General features: G+C 37.1%; 1 protein-coding gene and 1 long non-coding RNA gene across 4 annotated transcripts; both read right to left on the bottom strand.

Moving 5' to 3' along the window:
* Window positions 1–454: 454 nt before the first annotated feature.
* Window positions 455–2933, bottom strand: LOC140865109 (uncharacterized). 3 transcript variants are annotated; one of them, XR_012144491.1, is made up of 6 exons: window positions 2853–2933; window positions 2546–2677; window positions 2350–2392; window positions 2114–2278; window positions 1453–1523; window positions 455–753 (listed from the first exon to the last, which is right to left on the bottom strand). It is a non-coding gene; the product is annotated as an uncharacterized lncRNA (long non-coding RNA). The 3 variants fall into 3 exon arrangements; XR_012144490.1 differs by lacking the exon at window positions 2853–2933 and having other exon boundaries at window positions 2546–2832; XR_012144489.1 differs by lacking the exons at window positions 2546–2677; window positions 2853–2933 and having other exon boundaries at window positions 2350–2488.
* Window positions 2934–19438: 16505 nt separating this feature from the next.
* On the bottom strand, window positions 19439–24095 carry LOC140863258 (GCN5-related N-acetyltransferase 8-like). The gene has a single exon (XM_073266557.1). The coding sequence runs from the start codon at window positions 23984–23986 to the stop codon at window positions 23270–23272; it is 717 nt and encodes a 238-aa protein (XP_073122658.1). The 5' UTR covers window positions 23987–24095; the 3' UTR covers window positions 19439–23269.
* Window positions 24096–25750: the final 1655 nt, after the last annotated feature.

Here is a 25750-nt window from a genome sequence, read left to right as displayed (position 1 = left end):
CGTGCGCAACAATCATGCATCTGAAGGGGCGAGTTTGCTAATTTTTTAAAAGGTCGGGGTTGAAGATGCCTATTAAAATTTCACAAGAAAAAAATGTGCATTTTTAATATTTCACAAGGATGGTTGATGCAAATAACTCGTTTATTTTATCTAATTGTTGGCAAGACAGGGGAAATTGCTGATGGTCCAGCACCACGTCAAAGTAAATATTTAAAAGTATTTTAATAAATTAAAATTAAAATTATATAAAAGGGTAAAATGAGATTCACAACAAGAAGTTTGATATTAAGTGGTATAATTTTGTCATTCACCAAGCTCTAATTCTTTGTCTCTAATTCCCTTTCTTCATAACAAAATTTCCGTGGTTCTCTGGGCGGTCCAACGTTGATCACACCCAAGTCACATGACATGAAAATAAATAATGAAAGAGCTTTCACCCAAATAACGCCCGGTAGGTGAAATAATATAGCAAATTTTCATTCCTAAACATATTATACAATCAATTCAGTATCAGGTTGGTAGTTGGCACTAACACGCAAATATATAATATGTCGCAGGATAACCATTCACTCATAATCCTCAAAGGCTACGTAAACTTTGAATTAATTTGATGATGGTGGTGGACAAACTTCAATCTTTGTCGACATACAAGCAGCACACCCACATTTGCCACCACTAAACCCAACAGCATAGTCGCATTTGCCACCACGAGAACCATCGGTAGAGTGGCATTCGCCAAATTCATGTTTCAAGCTTTCAAATTCGACCAGAAAGAAGAAAAAAAAAAGTGTGAGAAAGAAAGAAAGAAAGAAAGAACTTCCAAAAAATAGATTGCATCTTAAAAGAGACGGATATGTATAATGGCAGTTGCACTAAAGAAACAGTGTAACATATGGAAGAAAGGAATGTTCATTAAAAAAAGTAGCCTTGGAAGCACAAACTGAGAATATAATCAAACATCAGAACCATCACAAACATGGACCTAAAGTTAGAAAGAAAATATGACAATTTCAAGATAGCCATTAGGCCACAACTCATGACTTAAAATCAGAATCAGGTAAAATGAAAATCTGAAGATAATTATGATGGACACCAATATCGACGCTAGTGATAACACTTGCAAAGTGCTAAATTTTATTAATTCCAAAACAAGTCACGCAAAGAAATAACAAAAGCCCTATAAATAGTAAAACCAACACCTAATCTAATATTGAAAACCAAAGGAAACTTAAGAAACAAATCCAATCCTAACCAAATATGAAACAAAATAAAGCCAACATATCTATAATATAAAGATAAGATGAAACATGGATCTCCCACTGCATCGAATTACCAGGTCACAAACTAAGGTAAATAATAGAACACTTTGATTCCTTCATCACCATAAGAGCATAAAAATAACCAAAAAAATAAAGGGAAGGAACCAGCTAAAGATAATTTCTGAAGACATACCATATGTATTGACCTGCTGGTCTAACTATGGAGAGAATGTCGTCACTCAGATCCTTACTTTCATCACCATCCTAAAGAGTAGGACAAAAGTCAACTTCTTATGCCAATAATAAAAAATAAATATGGATAAAAGGCTTGGTTTTGGTGACACGTATTCCCGTTTCACCTATTCAGAATCTGCTCTAAAATTCATATCTTATTGAATAGACATTTATTTCACGCTCCAAACAAAGTCTCGTGCAGCCTCACTCGACTGTCACAATAACCACAAAAACAATTTTTTTTAAAAAAAAAAAACATGCAATTTACTTGCGACACACCACAAGCAGCATCACCACACCATTTGACATCCTATATAAGAACTTTCTAACGTGTCTACCCATTGTTTTCTATGTCAGCTCTCGCCATTCATGGCTACTCGATTGAATCAGATCGAATTCACAAGCTACCTATGTTTGAACTAAAACAAGCAAACCACCAACACCACCACTTCACTCGGCATGAGGAATATAGATAATTTATTTGATTGAAATTTCTTTGCAGGATTTTATGGCAGTCCATACTGACACAACACCAATGATAGAAGAGTAACATAAACAAGGATAGCACGAATCCAAACAAAACAATAAAGAAATAAATTACGATGAGAAAATGTTCATACCCTGATCTCACAAAGCAATACTTTGTCCGTGCCTACCGGATTAACAACAGCTCGGAAAAGAAGACACTCATCGCTTCCATCTTCCTTAGCCTCGAAAGTCAAGCATCAAAATAGAGTTACAATACGGTTGCACTTAAGAAACTTCACAAGTTTGAAATTTCTCCCCTGTATCAATCAAATCAAACTGTAAAAAGAAGTTATTAAGGTAATCAGGAGTGTCAATCTATTTGCATGACCTTGGCATTGTTGAAGGCGTCCAAGGCTAATTCAGCCACAAATCTGCGTTCGTGTAAATAGTCAGCGTCCAGGTATGTGCTCGATCCACCAAAATGGTATATACTTTAATCGATCGCATCCAAACTCACGATACTGAAATCGTAACAAATCCCCAATTTACACAGAAGATATATGAAAAAAACAAATCCCCCTTACTTGACGCATCTTTTTCAACGACAATCCATCCGCTTTCATCCGCTCATATCCCAGAAAACAACGGTCCGAATCCATCTCTTTCAACGACAATTCATGCTCTATAATCAGCTGAAACCAACGGCCGGAATCCATCTGCACGCACAAAATCCGATGAATTTTGAAGTAACATACAACCGGAACGGAAAAATCGATGCTGCAGCGTGTCAGTTTTTAATTGGGCAATTTTGTGGGCCTAAAAACTGACACACCACCCATGGGTGGCATCGACCCTTCCCAACTGGAACATAAATTTCACACAAGGAATTACTAGAGAGTTAGTTATCGGCTTAGCGCTCCGCTCGGCGAATCCCTTTCACCCTTCTCCGCTTATTATTATTATTAATTTATTATTGTTGTTGTTGTTTTCCATTTTAAAATGGTCGTTCATTTTATTCGATTACAAATTTATCCTAATTTGATTTAACTTTATTATTAAATAAATTTATTATCATAAATTTATGAGCACAACGTTGTTATGAAAAACATAAATCATGTCAAAAATAATTTTATTAATGTTTTTATTTTAAATAAATTTTTTGAAACTTTTTACATTTTTTTTCATGGACGCATCGCGTGCTAAGGATACTAATAAGAGTAATTCTACATTTACAATAAAAATTGTATAAAAATTCTTATATCATAAAAAATTCGATGCAAAAATTTTATTTATCAAATCTTGTGATATATTGAATACAAAATCTCACGATATATAATATCAAAATCTCACGATATAATAATAAAATTCACGATATAATTATTGTAAATATCATTATTCGTTATATTGGTTTACTTTTAGCATAATAATAATAATAATAATAATAATAATAATAATAATTCATAAACCGTATAATGTATTACAATATAATAATAATAATAATAATAATAATAATAATAATAATAATAATTCATAAACCGTATAATGTATTACAATTACATTAATGCATGAGAGTTGTTTAATGATTCTATTACTTACAAATATGTGCTTGATCTCTAGTTATTATAAAATTAATATTGTATATACTCTATAAAGTTACCATTACACAAGAGATTAACAAGGAGGAAACTCATATCTTAATGAAAAATGTAAAAAAAAAAATGTTACTAGAAACACATAAACAATGAATTAGTAACCTAAAATCTTTGTTACATTTCTCGAGAAGGCCGGGGATTTGAAATGTGAAAGTATCTTACCTTCTCCAGGAAGAACAAGGAACTATATTGTAGAGATTAATTGCTGAATATAATTTGTATTTATATAAATTTCAAAAATAATAATAAGTTGTATTTATATGCACCCTAAGGAAAAAAAGATTACAAGAGAAAAAAAAATATACAAAATATACAAAAAGATAATGCACAATATTGACTAATATATTTCAATAGGCTTACTCGGATGGTGAGATGGTAGATACACCAATTTTGGAACAGAGGAGACAAAGACAAGAAATAGATCCAGCTGGTCAGAGGATGAGACATGAGAGACCCAAACTTTATTATACCTATGAATCAGCTCTTGAACAAAATGATAATCTAAAGCAATATGTTTCATGCGAGAGTAAAACATAAGATTTACACATAGATAAATAGTATCAATGTTATCACAGTAGATTTAAGTACGAGAAGGCTCAATAGCTACACCAAGTTCATGAAGAAACGAGCGAATCCACTGCAGCTCAAAAACTGTGTAGTGACCCAACCCGGATCCACTACTAATAAAAAGTTAATTAAGCATGCATTTAACTTAAGCAAAATATAATCAGAATTTAACAACGAAAAAGTAAAGAATCTAATTCCAAATATAGTCGGCAGAATACAACCGACAGAAAAACCCATTAATAAACACAATATAATACAACCAAATTAAACAGTGTATCAAATCCCTAACAACTAAGGAAAACTCATTTGAACCCCGAATCCTGGTCTCCGCCCTACCGCGAACCTCCGGCGTTGCCTAATCTGAGACCTGCTCCATCGAATAGACTGTCCAGAAAATACAAAAATACTGGACGTGAGCGAGTACACTCAATACGAATGCAATAATATATAAACAAGTATGATGCACGAATGACTTAAAACCCAGTAAAACTCAATCTGCTCAGAGGCGCCAATCGAATATGTAGTACCGGATGAAGTGCGACTCCGCGGGGTACATCCACATACTCGTCCTATCACCGTAGCGTCAGTCTCCACCGTCGCGATGTCTCCCGATGATAGACAAAATAATAAGGGGCTGAGCCTTCCCTCACATGACTCACCTCTAACGAGATGCAGTCTAGAGTAATCATACATATGCTAAAACAGTAAAGCATGACACATACAATGCAACATAGAAGTGTATATATCATGTCGGCTATCTCGGTTAGTACTTACATACCTCAATCTCAGCAATAAGAGCAACCTAGAAAGTCATGCTCTCTAGTCCAATCATATAATTGTTATATCACTTGTAGTGCTCTAAAATCCTAAACTAGACTATTAGATACTTCCTAAAGCTATTAGAGACTCAAATTATACATGCATCCGTCGTCAGCCCTTTGTTGTTGAAGCCCCAACTCCTAGACACAACTCCGCTACGACTCTTGGGACGCCTCGCCAACTCCCGAGATAAGCCTAGAAGGCTAGGAACCGCCCAAAAGGACTAAAAAACCAGAGAAGAGAAATGGGAAAAGTGCAAGGAAACGAGCTTTCGGATCCCATGTTTATATACCTCAATCGAAAGCTCCGATCGCCTCTTCGGAAGCTCCGATCCACCCGATCGTAAGCTCCGATCCCTGATCGGTGGCTCCGATCTCTGCATGCGCGCCACGTGCAACAGTTCTCAGACAAGTGTCCCCGACTGCTGTTCGAAAGCTCCGATCACACCTTCGGAAGCTCCGAACTCCCACTCCCGACGTCACCCATGAAATCATCAAGCTGACCTCATCACGGACAGTTGGCTTGAGCAGATCGGAAGCTCCGATCTCCCTGGTTCTAAATACACACTTACCTTCCGAACTTGCTCACAGATCGGATGCTCCGATCCTAGTTCGGACCTTCCGATCCCACCTAAGACTAGGCCCTAGGGACCTTTCCGTATTATTTTTTAGTGTTCTGAATCTATTTTTGAACCCTATATACCCATTTGAAAATCTCTTAATCAATTTTATCCAATTTAATCATGATTACCAAGTTAATTACTTATTTTAGGTACGGGTCACTACAAACCGTAGAAGCAATGACACAATATTCAGCCTTAATTAATAGATGAGCGAGCAATCGAGCCTTATTTTTTTAGCTCTAGAAGATTGGATTGGGTCCTAAAAACACAATATAATCATCAGTGGACATGCGATTATCAACATCACAGACTCACAATCCAATCCGCATCATAGTAGGCATATGAATAAAATGTCATACCTATCTGAATGAATCTGCATAATCACATCTATAACTATACTAAGCTATATCCTAACAAAATAATTCTTTATTTTTTTTATCTTATAAGATAATTATCAGCTATATATGTACACACAAAAAACCACACACACAGATATATGCACGTGTTAGTGTGTGACAAAAAACCACACATGCACAGATATATATGTGTTAGAGTGTCATGTGCACGCACGCACGCGAGATGCGTCCTAAAAAACACGATAAATACAGGTATATACGATATCGAGATACGGATTTGGAAAGCAAGAAAACACCTCCTCTATGGATGTGGTGTTTCTTATTATGGAAAATGTGATTTAATTTACATAATCAACTTAATAATTAATAATAGGTGCAGTATCCATAATAATTATCATAACCAAAATCCAATAATTAAGTGTACATCTAGAAATTAAATACGAAATTTTGAAAATCATTAGTGTAGACGACTATAAAATGAACATCGTGACTAGACATATATAAAATGGAGAAGTTGGTGTTGTATCTTTTGGTTTTAGGCCTTTCTTCATCTCTGGTGATCTCAGGTACGTATAAACTTCACTTTTATATATAATGCTCGATCCCATTAATTTTCGATACAAATATAATGAAAAATATAATACTCTACTGCATGCATTGTGATTAGGGCTGACATACAGTATCGAAATATCGGAATTTTGGCATACCGTACCGAAATTTTTTCGATATACAGACATTTTTTCGGTATTCCAAATTTTTTTTCGGCATCTATACGGTATCAATATGAATTTTTTTCGTACCAAAGTTTTGAAATTTTACTATCGATATCGGTATGAATTTTTTTCATACCATTATTTGTAGTAAGGTATACCGAAAAACCACCCCTAATTGTGACTAAACAATCCAAGAGCTCGATTGAAGAGGAAATTAGTAATTGGATGTTTTTCATGAATTAAACTAACCATCTACACATGCAACCACATGCATGCACACACAGATATATATATATATATATATGCATATGTTAGAGTGTCATAATGTGGGAGATGCGTCCTAAAAAAACACGAAAAATGCAAGCAGGTATGATATCGAGAACGGAATTGCGAAGCAAGAAAAAGCCTCTATGGGGTCCGATTTGCAGGAAGGATGCGGACGGTCCTTGTGATCGCGCAAAGATTGGTTCATGTATCGAACAATGCAGCAAAGAATTGGGGGCAGATGTTGTTATCGAAGCAGATTGCAGTATTCTCTTTAGCGGAAGTCTTGATCTCACCTATTGCACTTGTTTCTACAAATGTGCTCACTGGCCACCCGCTATTCCTACTATAAATTAAACACATGTATATATAATTATATTATTTCATGCAACGGATCGGAGTACTGCATTTGTTTGAATTTTCCTATTTTCTAATTATAATAAAATATCATCTCATTATAATTAAATCGCATATTGATATTGTATTTAATTTTCTTTTTAGAATATTATAATTATAATTGAATCAACAACTAAAGAAATATATATACGATACATAATATTGATCATATATTAATTAAGTGTCACACGTACACAAAGTGTGTTTAGTGGTTATTAGTTTAAATTTAATTAAGTACGTACGTACATGTGAATAAAAAAACAACGAAACTAGAAATGCTTAAGATCTCGTGCAGAAACTTCCAGCCATTGGAATATATAACACATTACACAAATCAAGATGGACAATAAATGAGATAAATGTGAAGTCATGTCAGTATTTCGAAATCTTCCATCACATATTCAAATTGCTTTTCTTTTCTTTTCTTTTTTTTCCTTTTTTCAGGAGTTATTTTTTTGTTTTTTCAAATTTCAATGTTGAAGAAAAAAAATTTTTGTGGGTCAGGAGTAAATTTTAGGATATAATTTTTGAATAAATATTGTTGAATCCGATATTTTGGTGATAACAAACAACAACTCATTGTATAGGAATGTGCTGCCAACCATTGTATTTCAGGAATCTACTACAACTTCTACCGGAAGCTTGTCAACCGCCTTTGCTCTCGACCGGCTGAAGTCACAAGCCTATCGACTGGCTATCAAAACCAGCAGAGGATAAATCTATCTACCGGAAGCTTGTCAACCGCCTTTGTCTCTCGACCGGTTGAAGTCACAAGCTTATCGACTGGTTATTCAAACCAGCAGAGGACAAATATCTCTACAGGTAGAATGCCAACTGCTTATCAGGATATCTCAAGACAAGTACCTGTGACAAGATGTTCTTTGCAAGATCTTTTATTAAAAGCAGAACCGGCGTGTCAGAAGATATGTTGACTCCTGCAATCGAGACAACAGGTTGCACCAAAATGGCAAAAACACAGAATGACTACAGATAAAGCATTCGACCGTTTATTCCAGTTTTGGACCCTGGAAGTTGTCTGCAGTGTACGATCTTCATGCAGAATCATCAATGCATTTATGAGCATTAAATGTGCATTCAATGCAGCATCAGAACGTTCAAAATAAAGACGTTGATGATTGACCTATATAAAGGGAAGATTGCTCAAGAAGTGAAAAAACAACAAAAAAAGGGGGTAGACAACAAAGAGAGACAAGCAATTCAGAAAAATCTCAATCAACTCAATCACTTGAATAATTTCAGAAGTCCTCATCTGATATACTTGAGCACACTTACAAGATCATTCATTTTGCTGCTCAAATAAACCCTCACCTACAGTTCACATATCTGATCGTCAAGGATCATCCTAGGGTTTTCAAGCCTCTCGACCGCTCTACAGTTTGAGAAGCTCAACTCAACTATACTCATTGTTGAAGAGAATTGAAGCTACTCTGAAAGCTTCCACCAGTCTGATAAGAACTGAGAATCTTATCTGTGTAAATCTAGGAGTTTCGGATTAGGCATTGGATAAGTCCTAAGTCTGAAGTGGGTGTATTACAAGACGTTGTAATAACCAAAGTCTTCTAGTGAATTCCTTCCTAAGTGGAAGAAGGGGAGACGTAGAAGGATTAAGCCTTCGAACTTCCATAAATCGTGCCTTAGTCTTTACTGCTATTTATCTTACATTCTGCTCATACATTGCATTATAAACTTTGCATCACTAAAACCTCTGAACTATTTCCGCACTATTTAAGTTGTTCAAACCGTTTTAGAAGTTGAGAAAACAGATTAAGTGAACTAAACCTCACTTGATCATTTTGAAGAAGAAGAAGAAAAGTTTCAGAGTGTATTCACCCCCCCCCCCCCCCTTTACCCTCTGAACCGATCCCAACAAGTGGTATCAGAGCGGGTTCCTTTCTCAACTGCTGATCTGAAGTTTTAAAATCATGACTTCTTTCAACAGAATTCCTATGTTTTCTAAAGAAGAGTATGATGATTGGAAAATTCGCATGCAGGCACATCTTGCAGCACAGGATGATGACATGCTATATGTCATAACAGACGGTCCTATCAAGATTATGAAGGTCAACCCAGCTCTAGCCGATGGTGCAGGACAAATGATTGAGAAACCAAGAGCTGAGTGGACCACTGAGGACAAAAAGAAGGCCAATCTTGACAATGTGGCCCGGGACATCCTATACAAAACACTGGATAAGAATATGTTCAGCAAAATCAAGTCATGTTCCACAGCAAAGGAGATTTGGGAGAAGCTCACTCAGCTATGTGAAGGAAATGACCAGATAAAGGAAAACAAGCTCACTTTGGCCATTCAAAAATATGACAACGCCAAAATGAAGCCAGGGGAAACCATGGCTGAATTTGATGAACGGTTCAGTAGTATCATCTGTGATCTTATTGCTTTAGGTAAAACTTATACTAACCGTGAAATTGCTGTGAAGGTTATGAGAGCTTTACCCAAAGAATGGGAGATCAAGACAGTGGCCATGAGAGAGTCAAAAGACTTAAGCAAGGTTGAACTGCATGATCTCTTTGCAGATCTCAAAGCCTACGAGTTCGAGCTCAACATGAGAACAGAAGATGAACCATCTACTTCTCAACCAACCAAGGCCTTAACCTCAACCGTGATATGTCCACCGGTCGAGGAAGCTCCAAAGAGATCAGCTGAGCAAATCAGCAATGAAGCCATGACACTCTTTGTCAAGAAATTTGGTAGATTTATGCGTAAAAACAATTCTAAATTTAAAAATTATCATAAATCGGACCATACAAAGGATGGTCCTACTTGTTTTAACTGTGGCAAGTCAGGCCACTTCATTGCAGACTGCACCAAGCCTAAGAACAATGATCAGAAGCAATTCTCCGAAAGAAGAAGGGGTAAGGAGGATAAAAGGACGTTTAGAAAAGGAAGAGACCAAAGGGTTCTAGTAGCAGACGAAAGCAAAAGCAAGTGGGCTGAGTCTGACTCTGACAACTCCAATACCGGAAGCTCTTCAGATGACAGCGATGATGAAAAAGTGGAATGCCTTATGGCCGACATCGAAGAAGAAGCTGAGGAGGTACTAAAAGTCCAAACGGGCGAGAAAACCACTTCTATCAAAGACACTACCTGGTATTTAGATAGCGGTTGCTCACGACACATGACAGGGAATCCAGAACTTCTAACAGAAGTGGTGTTGTGCAAAGGACCAAAGATCAGCTTTGGAGACAACTCCAAAGGTAAAACCGTGGGTAAGGGTAAGATTATCCATGGTAACATCATTATTAAAGATGTGTTACTTGTTGACAAACTATGCTATAATTTGATAAGTATTAGTCAACTATGTGACAATGATCATTCGGTCGAGTTTCACAAACACACTTGCCTCATAAAAAATGACAAAGGTGAGACTCTTATGACCGGTGTACGAGACCTAAACACCTACAAGGTAAACTGGTCTTGCTCACATATTTCTTCACCTACTTGTCTTACTGCTCATCATGATAAACATTGGTTGTGGCATAAGCGGTTAAATCATCTAAATTTTAAGTCCATTTTTAACTTGAGGAAGCATGATTTGGTTTCTGGTCTGCCCGAAGGAGATTTTATAAAAGACAAAGTTTGTCCTGCTTGTCAACTAGGAAAGCAGGTGAGAGCAACCTTTAAAAATAAAGGGTGTATGTCTTCTTCCAAATGTTTAGACTTACTTCACATGGACCTATTTGGTCCTATACCAGTAAGAAGCATAGGGGGAATGAGATATGCTCTTGTTGTTATAGATGACTTTTCTCGATTTACTTGGGTCATCTTTCTCTCTTCAAAAGATCAAACTGCACCTCACCTGATTAAGCTTTTTAAACGCTTGCAAAATGAACAATCTACTGTGATAGATAGAATCAGGAGTGATAGAGGGACTGAATTTTTAAACACCACTCTTATGACTTATCTAGATGATCAGGGAATCAAGCATGAGTTGTCAGCTGCTAGATCCCCACAGCAAAATGGGGTGGCTGAAAGAAGGAACCGTACTTTAAAAGAAGCAGCCAGAACTATGATTGCTGATTCAAATGTTTCTCAAAGGCTTTGGGCAGAAGCAGTTAACACAGCTTGCTATACTCAAAACAGATCTATGATTAATAAACGATTTAACAAAACTCCATATGAGATCTGGAATGGCACAAAACCTGATATTTCATACTTCAAAATTTTTGGGTGCAAATGCTTTATCCACAACAATGGCAAAAACCATTTGACAGCCTTCGATGCCAAAGCAGACGAAGGAACTTTTATTGGTTACTCAGCCGTTAGCAGAGCTTATCGAGTGTTCAATCAAAGATCACTAACGGTCGAGGAAACCATTCATGTTGTTTTTGATGAATCTACTCTTTGTACAGAACAAACTCAAGGGAGCATAAATGATCTGAGTCATAGACTGGAAAACACAAATCTACAGGAAGAGAGTGACAGTGATCTATATCCTCCAAAGAAGGATGATCCAGTTCCCTCTACCGGGTGTGATCAAACAAGGCCAGAAGTGGATCCACCGGTTGATAACAATCCTCCAGCCAATGATGATCCAGTAAACGAGGACGTTCATCAACCAATTGATGACAACCCTTTAGGGAATTATTTTAGGTGGAACAAAGATCATCCACCTGGGTTGGTCATAGGTGACCCTTCTGCTCCTCGAAAAACACGTGGTCAAATGATTAATGAATTCTTGCATGCAGCTTTCATATCTCAGGTAGAGCCCAAGAAAATAGATGAAGCTCTATCAGATGCCAGCTGGATTGAAGCTATGCAAGAAGAGTTGAATCAATTCACCCGCAACAATGTTTGGCATCTAGTTCCTCGACCGAAAAATCAAAATGTGATTGGAACTAGATGGGTGTTTCGTAACAAGCTCGATGAACATGGCACTGTTGTGCGTAACAAAGCTCGACTTGTTGCTCAAGGATTCAGACAAGAAGAAGGCATAGACTTTGAGGAATCCTTCGCGCCAGTTGCAAGACTAGAAGCAATCCGCATCTTTCTTGCTTATGCAGCCTTCAAGAATTTTAAAGTTTATCAAATGGATGTGAAGTCTGCATTCCTCAATGGTCTACTTCAAGAAGAGGTGTACGTTGAACAACCACCAGGTTTTGTCAATCCTACTCATCCTCAATATATCTATAAACTTGACAAAACTCTCTATGGATTAAAACAAGCACCGCGTGCTTGGTATGACACATTACTAAAATTTTTACTGGAACATGATTTCCAAATTGGAACGGTCGATAAGACCCTGTTTAAATTTGTAAAAGGTGATCATGTGTTACTAGTACAAATTTATGTTGATGACATTATATTTGGGTCAACTAACCCCAAGTTGTGCTCAAAGTTCTCTAAATTGATGAAGGAGAAGTTTGAAATGAGCATGATGGGTGAGCTAAACTTCTTTCTTGGACTTCAAGTGAAGCAACTTGAAACTGGAATATTCATCAATCAGTCCAAGTATGCCAAGGAATTGGTAAAGAAGTTTGGAATGGAACAATGCTCAACTGTATCTACCCCCATGAGTACATCAATTAAGCTTGATAAAGATGAAGGGGGAATTCCGGTCGAGGTAACCATATATCGAGGCCTTATTGGTTCACTGCTCTATTTGACTGCCAGTCGACCGGATATCATGTATTCAGTTTGTTTATGTGCTAGATTTCAAGCTGCACCTAAGCAATCTCATTTCATTGCTACCAAACGAATACTTAAATATATTAAAGGAACTACTAATGTGGGTCTTTGGTATCCCAAAGATTCAAATCTCAATCTTATTGGCTATTCAGATGCAGATTATGCAGGTTGTAGAATTGATCGCAAAAGTACAAGTGGCACATGTCAATTCCTTGGAGATAGACTAATTTCGTGGTCAAGTAAGAAGCAGACATCAATTGCTACCTCGACCGCCGAAGCAGAATACCTTGCTGCTGGCAGCTGTTGTGCTCAAATACTCTGGATTCAACAGCAGCTTAATGATTATGGGATTCGGTCGAGTGAAGCTCCAATCTACTGTGACAATACAAGTGCCATAGCCATCACTCACAATCCAGTGATGCACTCTAGGACAAAGCACATTGATGTCAGGCATCACTTTATCCGAGATCATGTCTTAAAGAAGGAAATCAGGCTGGAATACATCTCTACCGATCAGCAAGCAGCAGACATATTCACCAAGCCTCTACCGGACGCTAAGTTTTCATATTTTCGAAATATTCTTGGCTTAGTAGATTTAAGTTAGTATGCATGTGTTTAGGGGGAATGATTGTCAATATGACATTAATAGATTAGCTGTTACGTTGCCATAAATATTGGCATATCATCCGCCTTTAACTAGTCTCTGACAGGCTTCGTACTAGCAGCTTGGTGCTTTGAACCAAATGACATTAATTGGGCGCCGTGATTATGCTCTTCAAAACTTTTTGAATTTCAAAAATACTTTTCATGACGTCACCCTATGGCCCATAGGTTCCTATATATACTTCTTTACACTCGTATATCAATCTTTCACCTTTGCTAAAAGCTTTCATATTGTATTAAACGCATCATCGAATTACTCTCTAGATTTTGCTTACTCTCTGCTCGAGCTCTTATCTACAGCTATCATGTCGATCCAGAAGACTTGCCTCGCAATCAACTTTGATTCCGTTGTTAAGGCAAACAACGCAGGAATATCTGAGGTCTTCACCATGCTTGAAGCCTCTGGACTGAAGAAATTTCTGGAATGCAGCGCCATCTGCGATTTGCCTGTTTTGAAGGAGTTCTTCGCAACCGCTCAAATCGAGCATGGGACTATCAAATGCTTGATCAAGACAGAGGTCTACTCCTTCAATCAGAAGTTCTTCGCCAGCACATTTGATCTGCCCTCCAGGGGTTTGACAAAATGCACGGATCTTCCAGATGGTAACTGCTCTTATTGGTTGAAGGTTCTCAACTACTGATGCTCCGATCAAACTGCCGGCCCAGAAGACATCTCTCAAAGCTCCATTCAGGCTACTGACTAATATCGTGGCCAAGAATCTTCTGGCCAAGGCTGGATCTTACGACAAGGTGACGCTGGAGAAATTTCAATACATGGCTTGTATTGCCTCCAAGATCAACATAAACTGGTCAGACATTCTGTTCAATATTCTATGTGAAATGATCAGGGGCAAAGGGCAATCCGAGGGATTTGCTTTGCAAATCTGCCACATCTTGGGCGTCCTTGGAGTGGACTTTTCCAAGACTGAGCCTCTGCATCCCACCAAATGGCTCAACAAGTCTACGATTCTCAAATTCCTGAACAAGAAAGAGACTGCGGTCGACACCTTGCCCTCAACCGCAAAGGTTATTGCTATCCCTCAACCGCTTTCAACGGTTCCGGTCGTGGCCAAACCAGTCCATACCAAAAAGTCTGCCAAGCGTCAACTGATCATCGAATCTGACTCTGAAGATGAATCACGTGAGAATGTTCCACTGATTCAAGCTTTCAGCAAGTCATCCCCTTCGGTCTCCAAAGCAGCTGTGTCATCCACGCCTGCAGGCGAGAAGAAGAGGCAGCACAAGAAGCTAAAGTCTCTTTCTGGACTTGCTCCTACCCTGCCAACGGTCGAGACTACTACCGTTGTTGCTTCTACTGCTCCTCGTCCTACAAAGGGTGTGATAATCCGGGAAGGTGCCTCATCAGCTCCTGAGGTCACTCTAGCTGATCCCAAAGACAAAGGGAAAGGTGTGATGATCTACACACCCAAGGCTCAACCAGCAGCTACGATAGAACTCAATATGATCATCTCTCACGTGCTCCGTACTGTCAAGCGTCATCTACAACGTTTTGACAGATGTCATCACTCCCGCACTCACTTGACACTCGCTCAAATATTTCCTAAATGGAAATCTCTAAACGTCATTGAGCAGAAGATGCTTCTATTTGCTGATACTGAAGACATCGTGGAGGCTCTGGGAAGAAGACATCTCATAGACTTGAAGCTTCGAGGAAGCCTGCTATCTCTGCTAATTAATGAGCGTGTCAAGAATTTCAAATCCAAGAGTCCTACCGCTGCCGATGACTTTGTGATTTTGACTGGACTACAGGATAGTCTACGTCAAATCACTCAACTACTTCAGCACTTCCAAGCTCTCAACAATGTCAAAACACCAGCTTCAGCAGCCTGTTTACAAGCTTATGTGCTGGAAGCACAAGTGATGATGAAAACCTTTCTCACTCAAGATCAGGGTGAAGAAGACGTCTATGCTCTCCCTTCTTCAGATGGGATTCTGACCGATCTCATCACTGCTGACCTCTTTCAATCATCTGCTCTAAGATCGAGTGTGGCAGCATCTTCATCGGTCGACCCCTCCTCAACCGCAGTCCAAGCAGTTACTCAACCGGAAGCAGTTGTGATTGCTCACTCCTCTCCAGTGACGACCGCTCACACTTCTCCCGGTCATTCACAAGATGTTTTAGAAGTGGTTGCACAAGAGATACCTGTCACCTCTGTGACAGAGGCTCCTTGCAGTAGTGAAGCAACAGTGCCCCCAACGGAGATATCAAGCACTATTGTATCACCTGCATCTCCAGAACGGCAAGTGACTGATGCTGATCCAGCACTTCAACCGTCTCCATCTACTGAAAAGTTTATGGAAGATCTCATTATGGATGAACCAAGTGCTGATCCTGGTACTCCACCAACCATATTGGCTGCAGTCGAAACTATTACATCTCCAACTGTACCATTATTGGAAGGTTCATCGGGTAGCTCTCCAGCCAGTTCACCCGCACCACATCATCGTGAGTCTAGCCCGGTTTCACCAAGAAATGACCCAGAAGGGCAAATGCTTCAGACTGATGATTCTTTAATTGAAGCCATGGCCGCAGCTCTAGATCATACCTTGATAAATCGGCTTCATGAGCTCATGCAAACGGTTAGGTCCTTCTCTCAAGACATAACAAACTCATCCTTATCGGTCGATAATTCACGCCAGACGATGATTCGGCATTTCGAGACCGTGTCTCGAGACCTTGCTCGTCTGTCCACAGAGATCACTAATCATCATCGCACTCAAATCAACACGCTCTCTACCGTCTCCGAACAAGTTATCCGATCCGAAAACCGCCTTCATAAGCAGTTGAATGATCGGATGGACTCTATGCAAGCCACTCTACTTGCTCAAATCGATGCAAAAATAGACACTATGCAAGCCTGCCTTGGCACTCAACTCACTGAGGTCATCCTTCGACTCAACCAAGGTGATGCCAAAAAGGGGGAAGAAGAGCAACGTAGAGCAGCAGAGGCAAGAAGACGTGAAGAAGAGTCCAGAAGAAAAGAAGAAGCCGACAGAAGAAGAAGAGAAGGCGATAGGTCAGGAGGAGCCAGTTGGTTCAAAAGATGAACAACTTATCTCTTCTTTACTTATCGCAGCTGCATTTTTTTTCTGTAGGTATAATAAAAATGCTTATTGTAATTAATGAAATTCATTCTCTCAATGAAGTTCATTGTAATGCTTTCATATTGTTCTTGGAGCACTTAAGTTTTGTCATCACCAAAAAGGGGGAAATTGTTGAATCCGATATTTTGGTGATAACAAACAACAACTCATTGTATAGGAATGTGCTGCCAACCATTGTATTTCAGGAATCTACTACAACTTCTACCGGAAGCTTGTCAACCGCCTTTGCTCTCGACCGGCTGAAGTCACAAGCCTATCGACTGGCTATCAAAACCAGCAGAGGATAAATCTATCTACCGGAAGCTTGTCAACCGCCTTTGTCTCTCGACCGGTTGAAGTCACAAGCTTATCGACTGGTTATTCAAACCAGCAGATGACAAATATCTCTACAGGTAGAATGCCAACTGCTTATCAGGATATCTCAAGACAAGTACCTGTGACAAGATGTTCTTTGCAAGATCTTTTATTAAAAGCAGAACCGGCGTGTCAGAAGATATGTTGACTCCTGCAATCGAGACAACAGGTTGCACCAAAATGGCAAAAACACAGAATGACTACAGATAAAGCATTCGACCGTTTATTCCAGTTTTGGACCCTGGAAGTTGTCTGCAGTGTACAATCTTCATGCAGAATTATCAATGCATTTATGAGCATTAAATGTGCATTCAATGCAGCATCAGAACGTTCAAAATAAAGACGTTGATGATTGACCTATATAAAGGGAAGATTGCTCAAGAAGTGAAAAAACAACAAAAAAAGGGGGTAGACAACAAAGAGAGACAAGCAATTCAGAAAAATCTCAATCAACTCAATCACTTGAATAATTTCAGAAGTCCTTATCTGATATACTTGAGCACACTTACAAGATCATTCATTTTGCTGCTCAAATAAACCCTCACCTACAGTTCACATATCTGATCGTCAAGGATCATCCTAGGGTTTTCAAGCCTCTCGACCGCTCTGCAGTTTGAGAAGCTCAACTCAACTATACTCATTGTTGAAGAGAATTGAAGCTACTCTGAAAGCTTCCACCAGTCTGATAAGAACTGAGAATCTTATCTGTGTAAATCTAGGAGTTTCGGATTAGGCATTGGATAAGTCCTAAGTCTGAAGTGGGTGTATTACAAGACGTTGTAATAACCAAAGTCTTCTAGTGAATTCCTTCCTAAGTGGAAGAAGGGGAGACGTAGAAGGATTAAGCCTTCGAACTTCCATAAATCGTGCCTTAGTCTTTACTGCTATTTATCTTACATTCTGCTCATACATTGCATTATAAAATTTGCATCACTAAAACCTCTGAACTATTTCCGCACTATTTAAGTTGTTCAAACCGTTTTAGAAGTTGAGAAAACAGATTAAGTGAACTAAACCTCACTTGATCATTTTGAAGAAGAAGAAGAAAAGTTTCAGAGTGTATGGGTAGACAACAAAGAGAGACAAGCAATTCAGAAAAATCTCAATCAACTCAATCACTTGAATAATTTCAGAAGTCCTTATCTGATATACTTGAGCACACTTACAAGATCATTCATTTTGCTGCTCAAATAAACCCTCACCTACAGTTCACATATCTGATCGTCAAGGATCATCCTAGGGTTTTCAAGCCTCTCGACCGCTCTGCAGTTTGAGAAGCTCAACTCAACTATACTCATTGTTGAAGAGAATTGAAGCTACTCTGAAAGCTTCCACCAGTCTGATAAGAACTGAGAATCTTATCTGTGTAAATCTAGGAGTTTCGGATTAGGCATTGGATAAGTCCTAAGTCTGAAGTGGGTGTATTACAAGACGTTGTAATAACCAAAGTCTTCTAGTGAATTCCTTCCTAAGTGGAAGAAGGGGAGACGTAGAAGGATTAAGCCTTCGAACTTCCATAAATCGTGCCTTAGTCTTTACTGCTATTTATCTTACATTCTGCTCATACATTGCATTATAAAATTTGCATCACTAAAACCTCTGAACTATTTCCGCACTATTTAAGTTGTTCAAACCGTTTTAGAAGTTGAGAAAACAGATTAAGTGAACTAAACCTCACTTGATCATTTTGAAGAAGAAGAAGAAAAGTTTCAGAGTGTATTAACCCCCCCCCCCTTTACCCTCTGAACCGATCCCAACAAATATGTATTTTAAAAAATAATCTGGAAAAAAAAAATGTGCGCCTGATTATTGAAATTTTAATAATAATAGCTATAGTTGTACCTAAGAGCAATTTTGGGTTAAAGATAAAACCGGTTGGATGTTAACTAATTTGGCTTGTAATTCTGCTTTGAGGTCAAATGACTCATCCATATTTATTATAAAATATATTCAAATTTCAAATTAATGAAAGTAATTACGAAGTCAGTGCCAACAAAATGTAAAGATAAAACCGGAAAACGTAATTTAATTATCGTAACCAACTTAAGACTATGTGCACCCATAATAATATCATAACAAGCTAAATCCGATAATCAAAATCTCCAGTAATACATATGTCGAATCCGATCTCGAAAATCCGAAATTTCGAAAGTTATTAGTGATAAACAACTATAAAAATGATCATCAAATTAACTTGCGGTTCCGAAACATAAAATGGAGAAGTTGGTGTCTCTTTTGGTTTTTGGCCTTTGTTCTTCTCTGGTCTCAGGTATAAACTTCACTTTAGTAATGCTCCGCATTTATTTTTGCATACAAATACAAGGAAAATCAAATAAATAGACATAAGATAATACTCTGCAATTGTTGCCAAACCATCCAAGAGCTCGATTAACTTGTACGTTTTTCATTATCGAACTTTAATTTTGTGATCAAATAATAAATAAGTGTGATGATTTGACGAGCGGGACAATCAACCCATCTATACATGCTGTTGATTATGTGGTCAAATTGCACGCGATTAAATTGGTTTCTTGTGCATGATATTCTTCTTTGTTTTAAGTTTTTAATTATTATTTGGTTTTTTATGGAATTATTATAATTTGGTTTAAAACTTCATAGATTACATAATCACATTAAAGTTAATAACTCTTGAGGATGATTTTTTTTCATATTAATGAGAAAATTTGTTTAAGTAGAATAAGATCTTGTTATTTTTAGAATTATATAATGTTTTCATAATCTTTTTATTTAATCTGGATGATATTATTATGTAAATACTATATATGATTATTATACACCTCTCGTACGCCGTTATCTATTAGTCGTAAGGTGCAAGCGAAACGTAAGTTCAATTATTGTATAAATAATTTAACATTTTTTTATTATAATTTTATTGGTATATGTTTAATTTAATTTAAAATGAAGAAGTATTTAACCATTTTAGAGTGATTAACGAGGAAAGAGGGAAATCGAAAATTGTAAAATTTAGAAGTTATAAAGATAATTATAGAAGATTTTATCAACACACCAAATATCTAATATTTGATGATTAACTTTAATATAGTATTTAATAATATAGCATAGATATAGATATATACTCCCTTGTCTTGTTTTGTTTTTCACACATATTAAAAACAAAATTATTGGAAAAACAAATTTTATATAAATTTTCTATTTTATCCTTATTTAATGTATTAAAAAATAATTGCACAATTTTTAAGGTGTAGTTAATAAAGGTATATTAGTAAAGAAGTGCAAAAAAATATTATTAAATATGATATATGACTATATATTTGGAACAAACAAAAAAGTAAACGTGAACATTATAATTAGGACGAAGTGAGTAGTATATAAAGTGCCTTACAATTAGGGTTAGGAAAAAATACCGAAATACCGAAAAACCGTACCGAAAAAATTATCGAAAAAATCGATATACCGAAAATTTCGATACGATATGATACCGTACCGAAATTTTCGGTATCGATATCGGTAGGTTAAATTTTGTTTTTTGGTATATACCGATATAGCGAAAAATTATTTTTTTAAAAATATATATATGAAAAATTTCGGTATACCAAAAAAAAAACTCGGTACCAACTTTTTTGCCGGTATACCAACTTTTTTTCGGTATACCGACAATTTTTCGATATATCGAATTTTTTTTGAATTCAATATCGATACACGATATAGATTTTCGCCATACCGAAAGTTCGATATACCAAAAATTCGGTACATTCGATATACGGTACGATATCGATATGAAAAAATTTCATACCGATTTTTTCGGTACGGTATACGGTATTCGATTATACCGTACCAACCCACCCCTACTTACGATAACTACCCTTGATCTTCTATCATGAGTCCATGACACACAATTTTTTTCTTCGAAATATCCCTTTCCCATAAGCCATTATCTTTTAACGAAACAAAAAATTATATTATATAAAAATATGTTTTATGTTCAAACATAATAGTGCACGGATTGTGTGCAAAAGTTTGCTAGCTAGTACATATTATTAAGGTTGAAGAGCTTGGAGTAAGAAACATTGGAAAAAATTTCATTTTTATTGAGTAAAAAAAAAATCATAAAAACCGATTTTAGTAAATCTATATCACATCTAAAATTACTATATCCTAAGAAAATGATTATTTATATTTATCTATACTTATTTAAAAACAATTAACCATGTACACACATACACGTACATATACATACACATTTAAGTGTGTCCTGAAAAGATGATAAATGCAGGTACATTATCAAGAGTTGAAGTGGGAAACAAGAAAATACCTCAATGGGGTTCCATTTGCAGCACGTATCTGGACGTTATTGGTGATGTCACAAAGACTGGTTCAATTGTAGAACCATGCAGCAAAGATTTGGGGATCGGGAACGTAATTGAAGCTGCTTGCAGACTTGTCTTTTTCGGACCATTGAAGGTCAGAATTTTTTGTACTTGTTACTATAAATGTCCTAATCCTAAACGCCAACCAGCTATTGTAAATTGAAAATTAAGTGACACCATTGGAGCATCGGATCAATCATCTTCAACCGTGTAATCTATCTAATATCTTTATCAAAGAACCAATACATAAAAGGGTGAAATATTCTGATTGCGAATTCGCAGTCAGGGTTTTCTTTGTTGTCTGTGTTTTCGGGGTGGACAGTGGGTGGAAAAACGTGGGTATAACATAACTAAGGGGCATTTGTGGATTATTGAATGTGCGTTCCAAAGGGTTGAAGTGTGAGGCCACTAGCCAATGATGGTTTAGGCTCGAAGGGGAGATCAAAATTCGATGCATGGGTTGAACTTAATCAAGCATGTATCGAGCTTGAGCAAAACTGCACAAGTTTAATCTTTGAACACAAAAGATAAGCAACAAATGAAGGACATATGAAACAACCTTTGAACAAATGGTTCGGTCTAATGCTTAGTATCAGCGATCAATGGTATCAAAATCATCCAAGAAAGCAAATTTTTTGACAAGAAGTACAATTTATTCCTTTTGACAATGTTATTAAGGTAATCAGACAGTGTCGCCCACGTTGCGTAAGCACGAAAAGAACAATCTTGGCATAGCTAACAAAGACAGCATAGGAACTGTGTTTGAAGAACTGTGCTTCAATCTTTATACATTCGGAAAGGGTGAATTTCATGATATCACCCCAAAAACTAAAGAAACGAGCTTAAGTTATCAGATAATTTTAATAACATCAACATGGATTGTAATAAACACCAAACACCACCGTGAAATTTCAACAAACTACGAGAAAAGGTATGAAGCATGTCTGTATCACCATATTCGTTCACCGAGAATCAAGACAATATAAGCACATAAAATTCAGCACACGATTCCACAACCCAAACATCAACATAAGTAAAAAACAAGAATAAAACATTCTATTTTCAAAAAAAAGAGAGAGAACAAAACATTCTCACGATTCGACAAATCTTTTAGCCATTATAATCATGGTAATGCAAGTCTCCATGACAACAATAACGCTAATAATATCATCAGAATGATTGAGATATTGCCGATCAACCAGTTTATTTCACTCTCCAGGCACAACAATTGTTAGGAAATAGCCAAGTTCTTGCCCAACCATTAGTGACGAATCAATGGCGGTTCGAACAGGTCAAATCATTTTATGTTTCCGTAATCTATGATTGATCAATCAATCACAAGATGCACTTAATTGACACAATTAGTTCGGAAAACTGCGGAACATCGTTGTTGCCAGAGTAATAAATCAATAGTTTCAGCACTTGTAACAAACAAATGGTAGCTGCTAATCAGAGCTTTGTGGATCACTCACACGCAAGGACATTATGTAAACATAAAATGAAGCTAGAATTCCATTAACATGATAGCACCAAGTTCAGTTAACCGCTAACTTCTGTGTAAAGCACTTGATTCATAGGAAAGAAAAAACCAATCTCCTTTCTTTAACAAGAAATTCTGGGAATTAAGCTAATATAAGAACTCGAATACATTATAGTTTCCAGCGTAACACTCACACCATCTCCGAATTCAGCTCAAGTTTCAAGATTACTCCTTTAATTATTTAGAAGACGCCAAAAAGATCAGAGTAAAACACAAGGAAAATTAAAGGTTCATATGAGCATAAGCCTGAAGGATCTCACCGGTGAGCCTACAGATCCTCCACTCCGGCAAAACCTGTGCGCCCATCTGCTCGTAAAAGGTAATGGCGTTCACATTCCAATCCAGCACCGCCCACTCCACCCTCCCGTAACCCATCTTCGCCGCCTGCGCAGCCACCGCAGAAAGCAGCATCTTGCCCAATCCTTTCCTCCTGTAACATTCCCTCACAAAGATGTCCTCGATATAGAAGCCGGGTTTCGCCAAAAAAGAGGAGTAATTGGGGAAGAACAACACGAACCCACCAACGGTGACGTCATTGAAAATCACATCAACAGCACTGCTTCTGAAACCCTCCTTCTCTGGGTCTTCGACTGGGAGGTCCAGGTTGAGGCATTTGAGGAGAGGGGTGAAATGGGGGTTGTTCTGGGCTGGTGGGAACGGGGAAGGGGAGAGTTCCAGGAGGAAGACGGTGAAGGAGGCGAATGGCGGAGGAGGGTTTGGGGGGAAGATGGTGGCCGAGAGGGAGTCGGTGGTGGCGGAGAAGAGGTGGGTGAGGCGCTCGAAGACGGCCATTTGGTGGATGAGCTTGTGGATATGGGGCACGTCTTCATTTGTAGCGAGGCGGATGCGCGTGAAAAGTGTATGACCAGATGGAGTGGATCCCGGTAATGTGATGGCGGCGGCGGACGGCGGAGGAGGTGGAGCTGCAGCGGCTGCCATTTTCAGAGGTTTTGGAGACGATTCTTCAAGTTGGCGAATAATAGTTTGCGGGTTTTTGGTATGAGTTGCGTTTGGCGAAATGATATATTCATTGAGCAGTTTTTTAAAACAAAAGTTAAATGTAGAATAATAAATATTGAGTTAATGTTGATAAAATATATAATGAGATCAACCAGATGTTTAAAACTTCTTTTACGTGTCAAATTTATAATTCTATCTCCTTTTATTCAAAAGGGTTGATTTCGATATAATTCTATCTCCTTTTATTCAAAAGGGTTGATTTCGAGAGGGACACATCTCACATGAGTTAGAGGTTCATTGACTTATGCAGAAGTTAAATCAAGGGATGTGCACGAACGGCAGAGACCTGAGGGAGGGAGCAACATGATCAACTAACTGAGCATATCTCACAATATTTCAGCAGGAAATATGCTCCACACGAGGATCGAACTCGCAACACTGACACTAAAACTTTTACCAGACTATTAAAAAAATAAAAAATTTATGAGACGGTCTCACGAATTAATTTTGTGAAATATATATTATTCTATTTATCATATGAAAAATTTTTATTTTTTATTGTCGATATGGATCGGATCTATCTATCTCAAGTAAAACTATCTCACTAGATACTCACCTCTCTGTATAATATTCCGACTTTTTATCCAAATCTAAAATGATAGTCACGAATAATTATTATTATTTTTATTTTTTTGAAAGGGTGACGACCATTGCATAGCAGTAACATAGACTTCCCGCATTGCTATGGCTAAATAGATATTAGATACACAACATATAAAAGCATGTTACATGTCTATACATCTGCACAAAATTCCTAGGGATATGGATCTACGATCAATCACGTCTTAGGCAATAATTGTGAGAGTTTTTTTTTCAAAAAAAAAAAAAAATTGAAAAGTACTTTTCAAAAGTTTTCGCAAACATTATATAAGGATATCAACTTTAAAACTAACAGTTAATATTATTTTCTTAAAAAATGTCCGATATCAATATACTTAAAAAATATATTTATTTTAATTGCAACTTGAATAGATTTAGGATCAAAATGATGAGAAAAACAATTTGACTACTCTAAAATAGAATTCATATTTCTTGATACTCCTTTAGGAATTTGCTTCCTATAATTTCGTGGATAGGAATTAAATGATCGACCATAATAACTTATTAGCGAGTGGTGTGCATATTTGTAAGAAAAATGATGAGAGTGTAATTTTCTAAAAGAAAAATTCGAAAATTATCAATTTTTAAAATTGAAATATAAAAGATCTGCGTGACGTACCGAATTTTCTTCCCAAAAACATGTTCAAGTATTGGAACAGAAGACAGATATTGAGATATTTTGTGGTGGTTGATGTTGAATCCTAAAAATATGGTCCAATACTTGAACACATTCAATTGCTAACTACATGATTTTAATGGTCAATTGCTACAATGGATTAAAAATTCAAGTTGAAAGAATCAAGTACAGTCAATATACTTTTCGCAGGTAAAGGAAACACGTACCACGCAAACTTTATCAGCTTGTTCAATACGTGTAATCTAATTTAATGATTGGCATTGTGGATTAGTGCCAACTGGAGTCGGATGGTCTCTCAATTATAAAACATACTTTTTAAAAAATATATATATATTTGACACGAAGATTATTAAATACGGAATTAAAAATTCATATCTACAGGATAAACATTTAGGATATTTTGAGAAAAAATAAAGAAATTGAAAGGGCATTTTCAAGAATTGCCA

This window comes from Henckelia pumila, chromosome 4 (assembly GCF_033568475.1).
Source record: "Henckelia pumila isolate YLH828 chromosome 4, ASM3356847v2, whole genome shotgun sequence".
NCBI classification, from domain to species: domain Eukaryota; kingdom Viridiplantae; phylum Streptophyta; class Magnoliopsida; order Lamiales; family Gesneriaceae; genus Henckelia; species Henckelia pumila.
This window is presented reverse-complemented; position numbering and strand designations above follow the sequence as displayed.

Bases quoted from the DNA above. Each gene is read 5' to 3' on its own strand.
- LOC140863258 (XM_073266557.1), bottom strand. From the start codon at position 23,986: ATGGCAGCCGCTGCAGCTCCACCTCCTCCGCCGTCCGCCGCCGCCATC.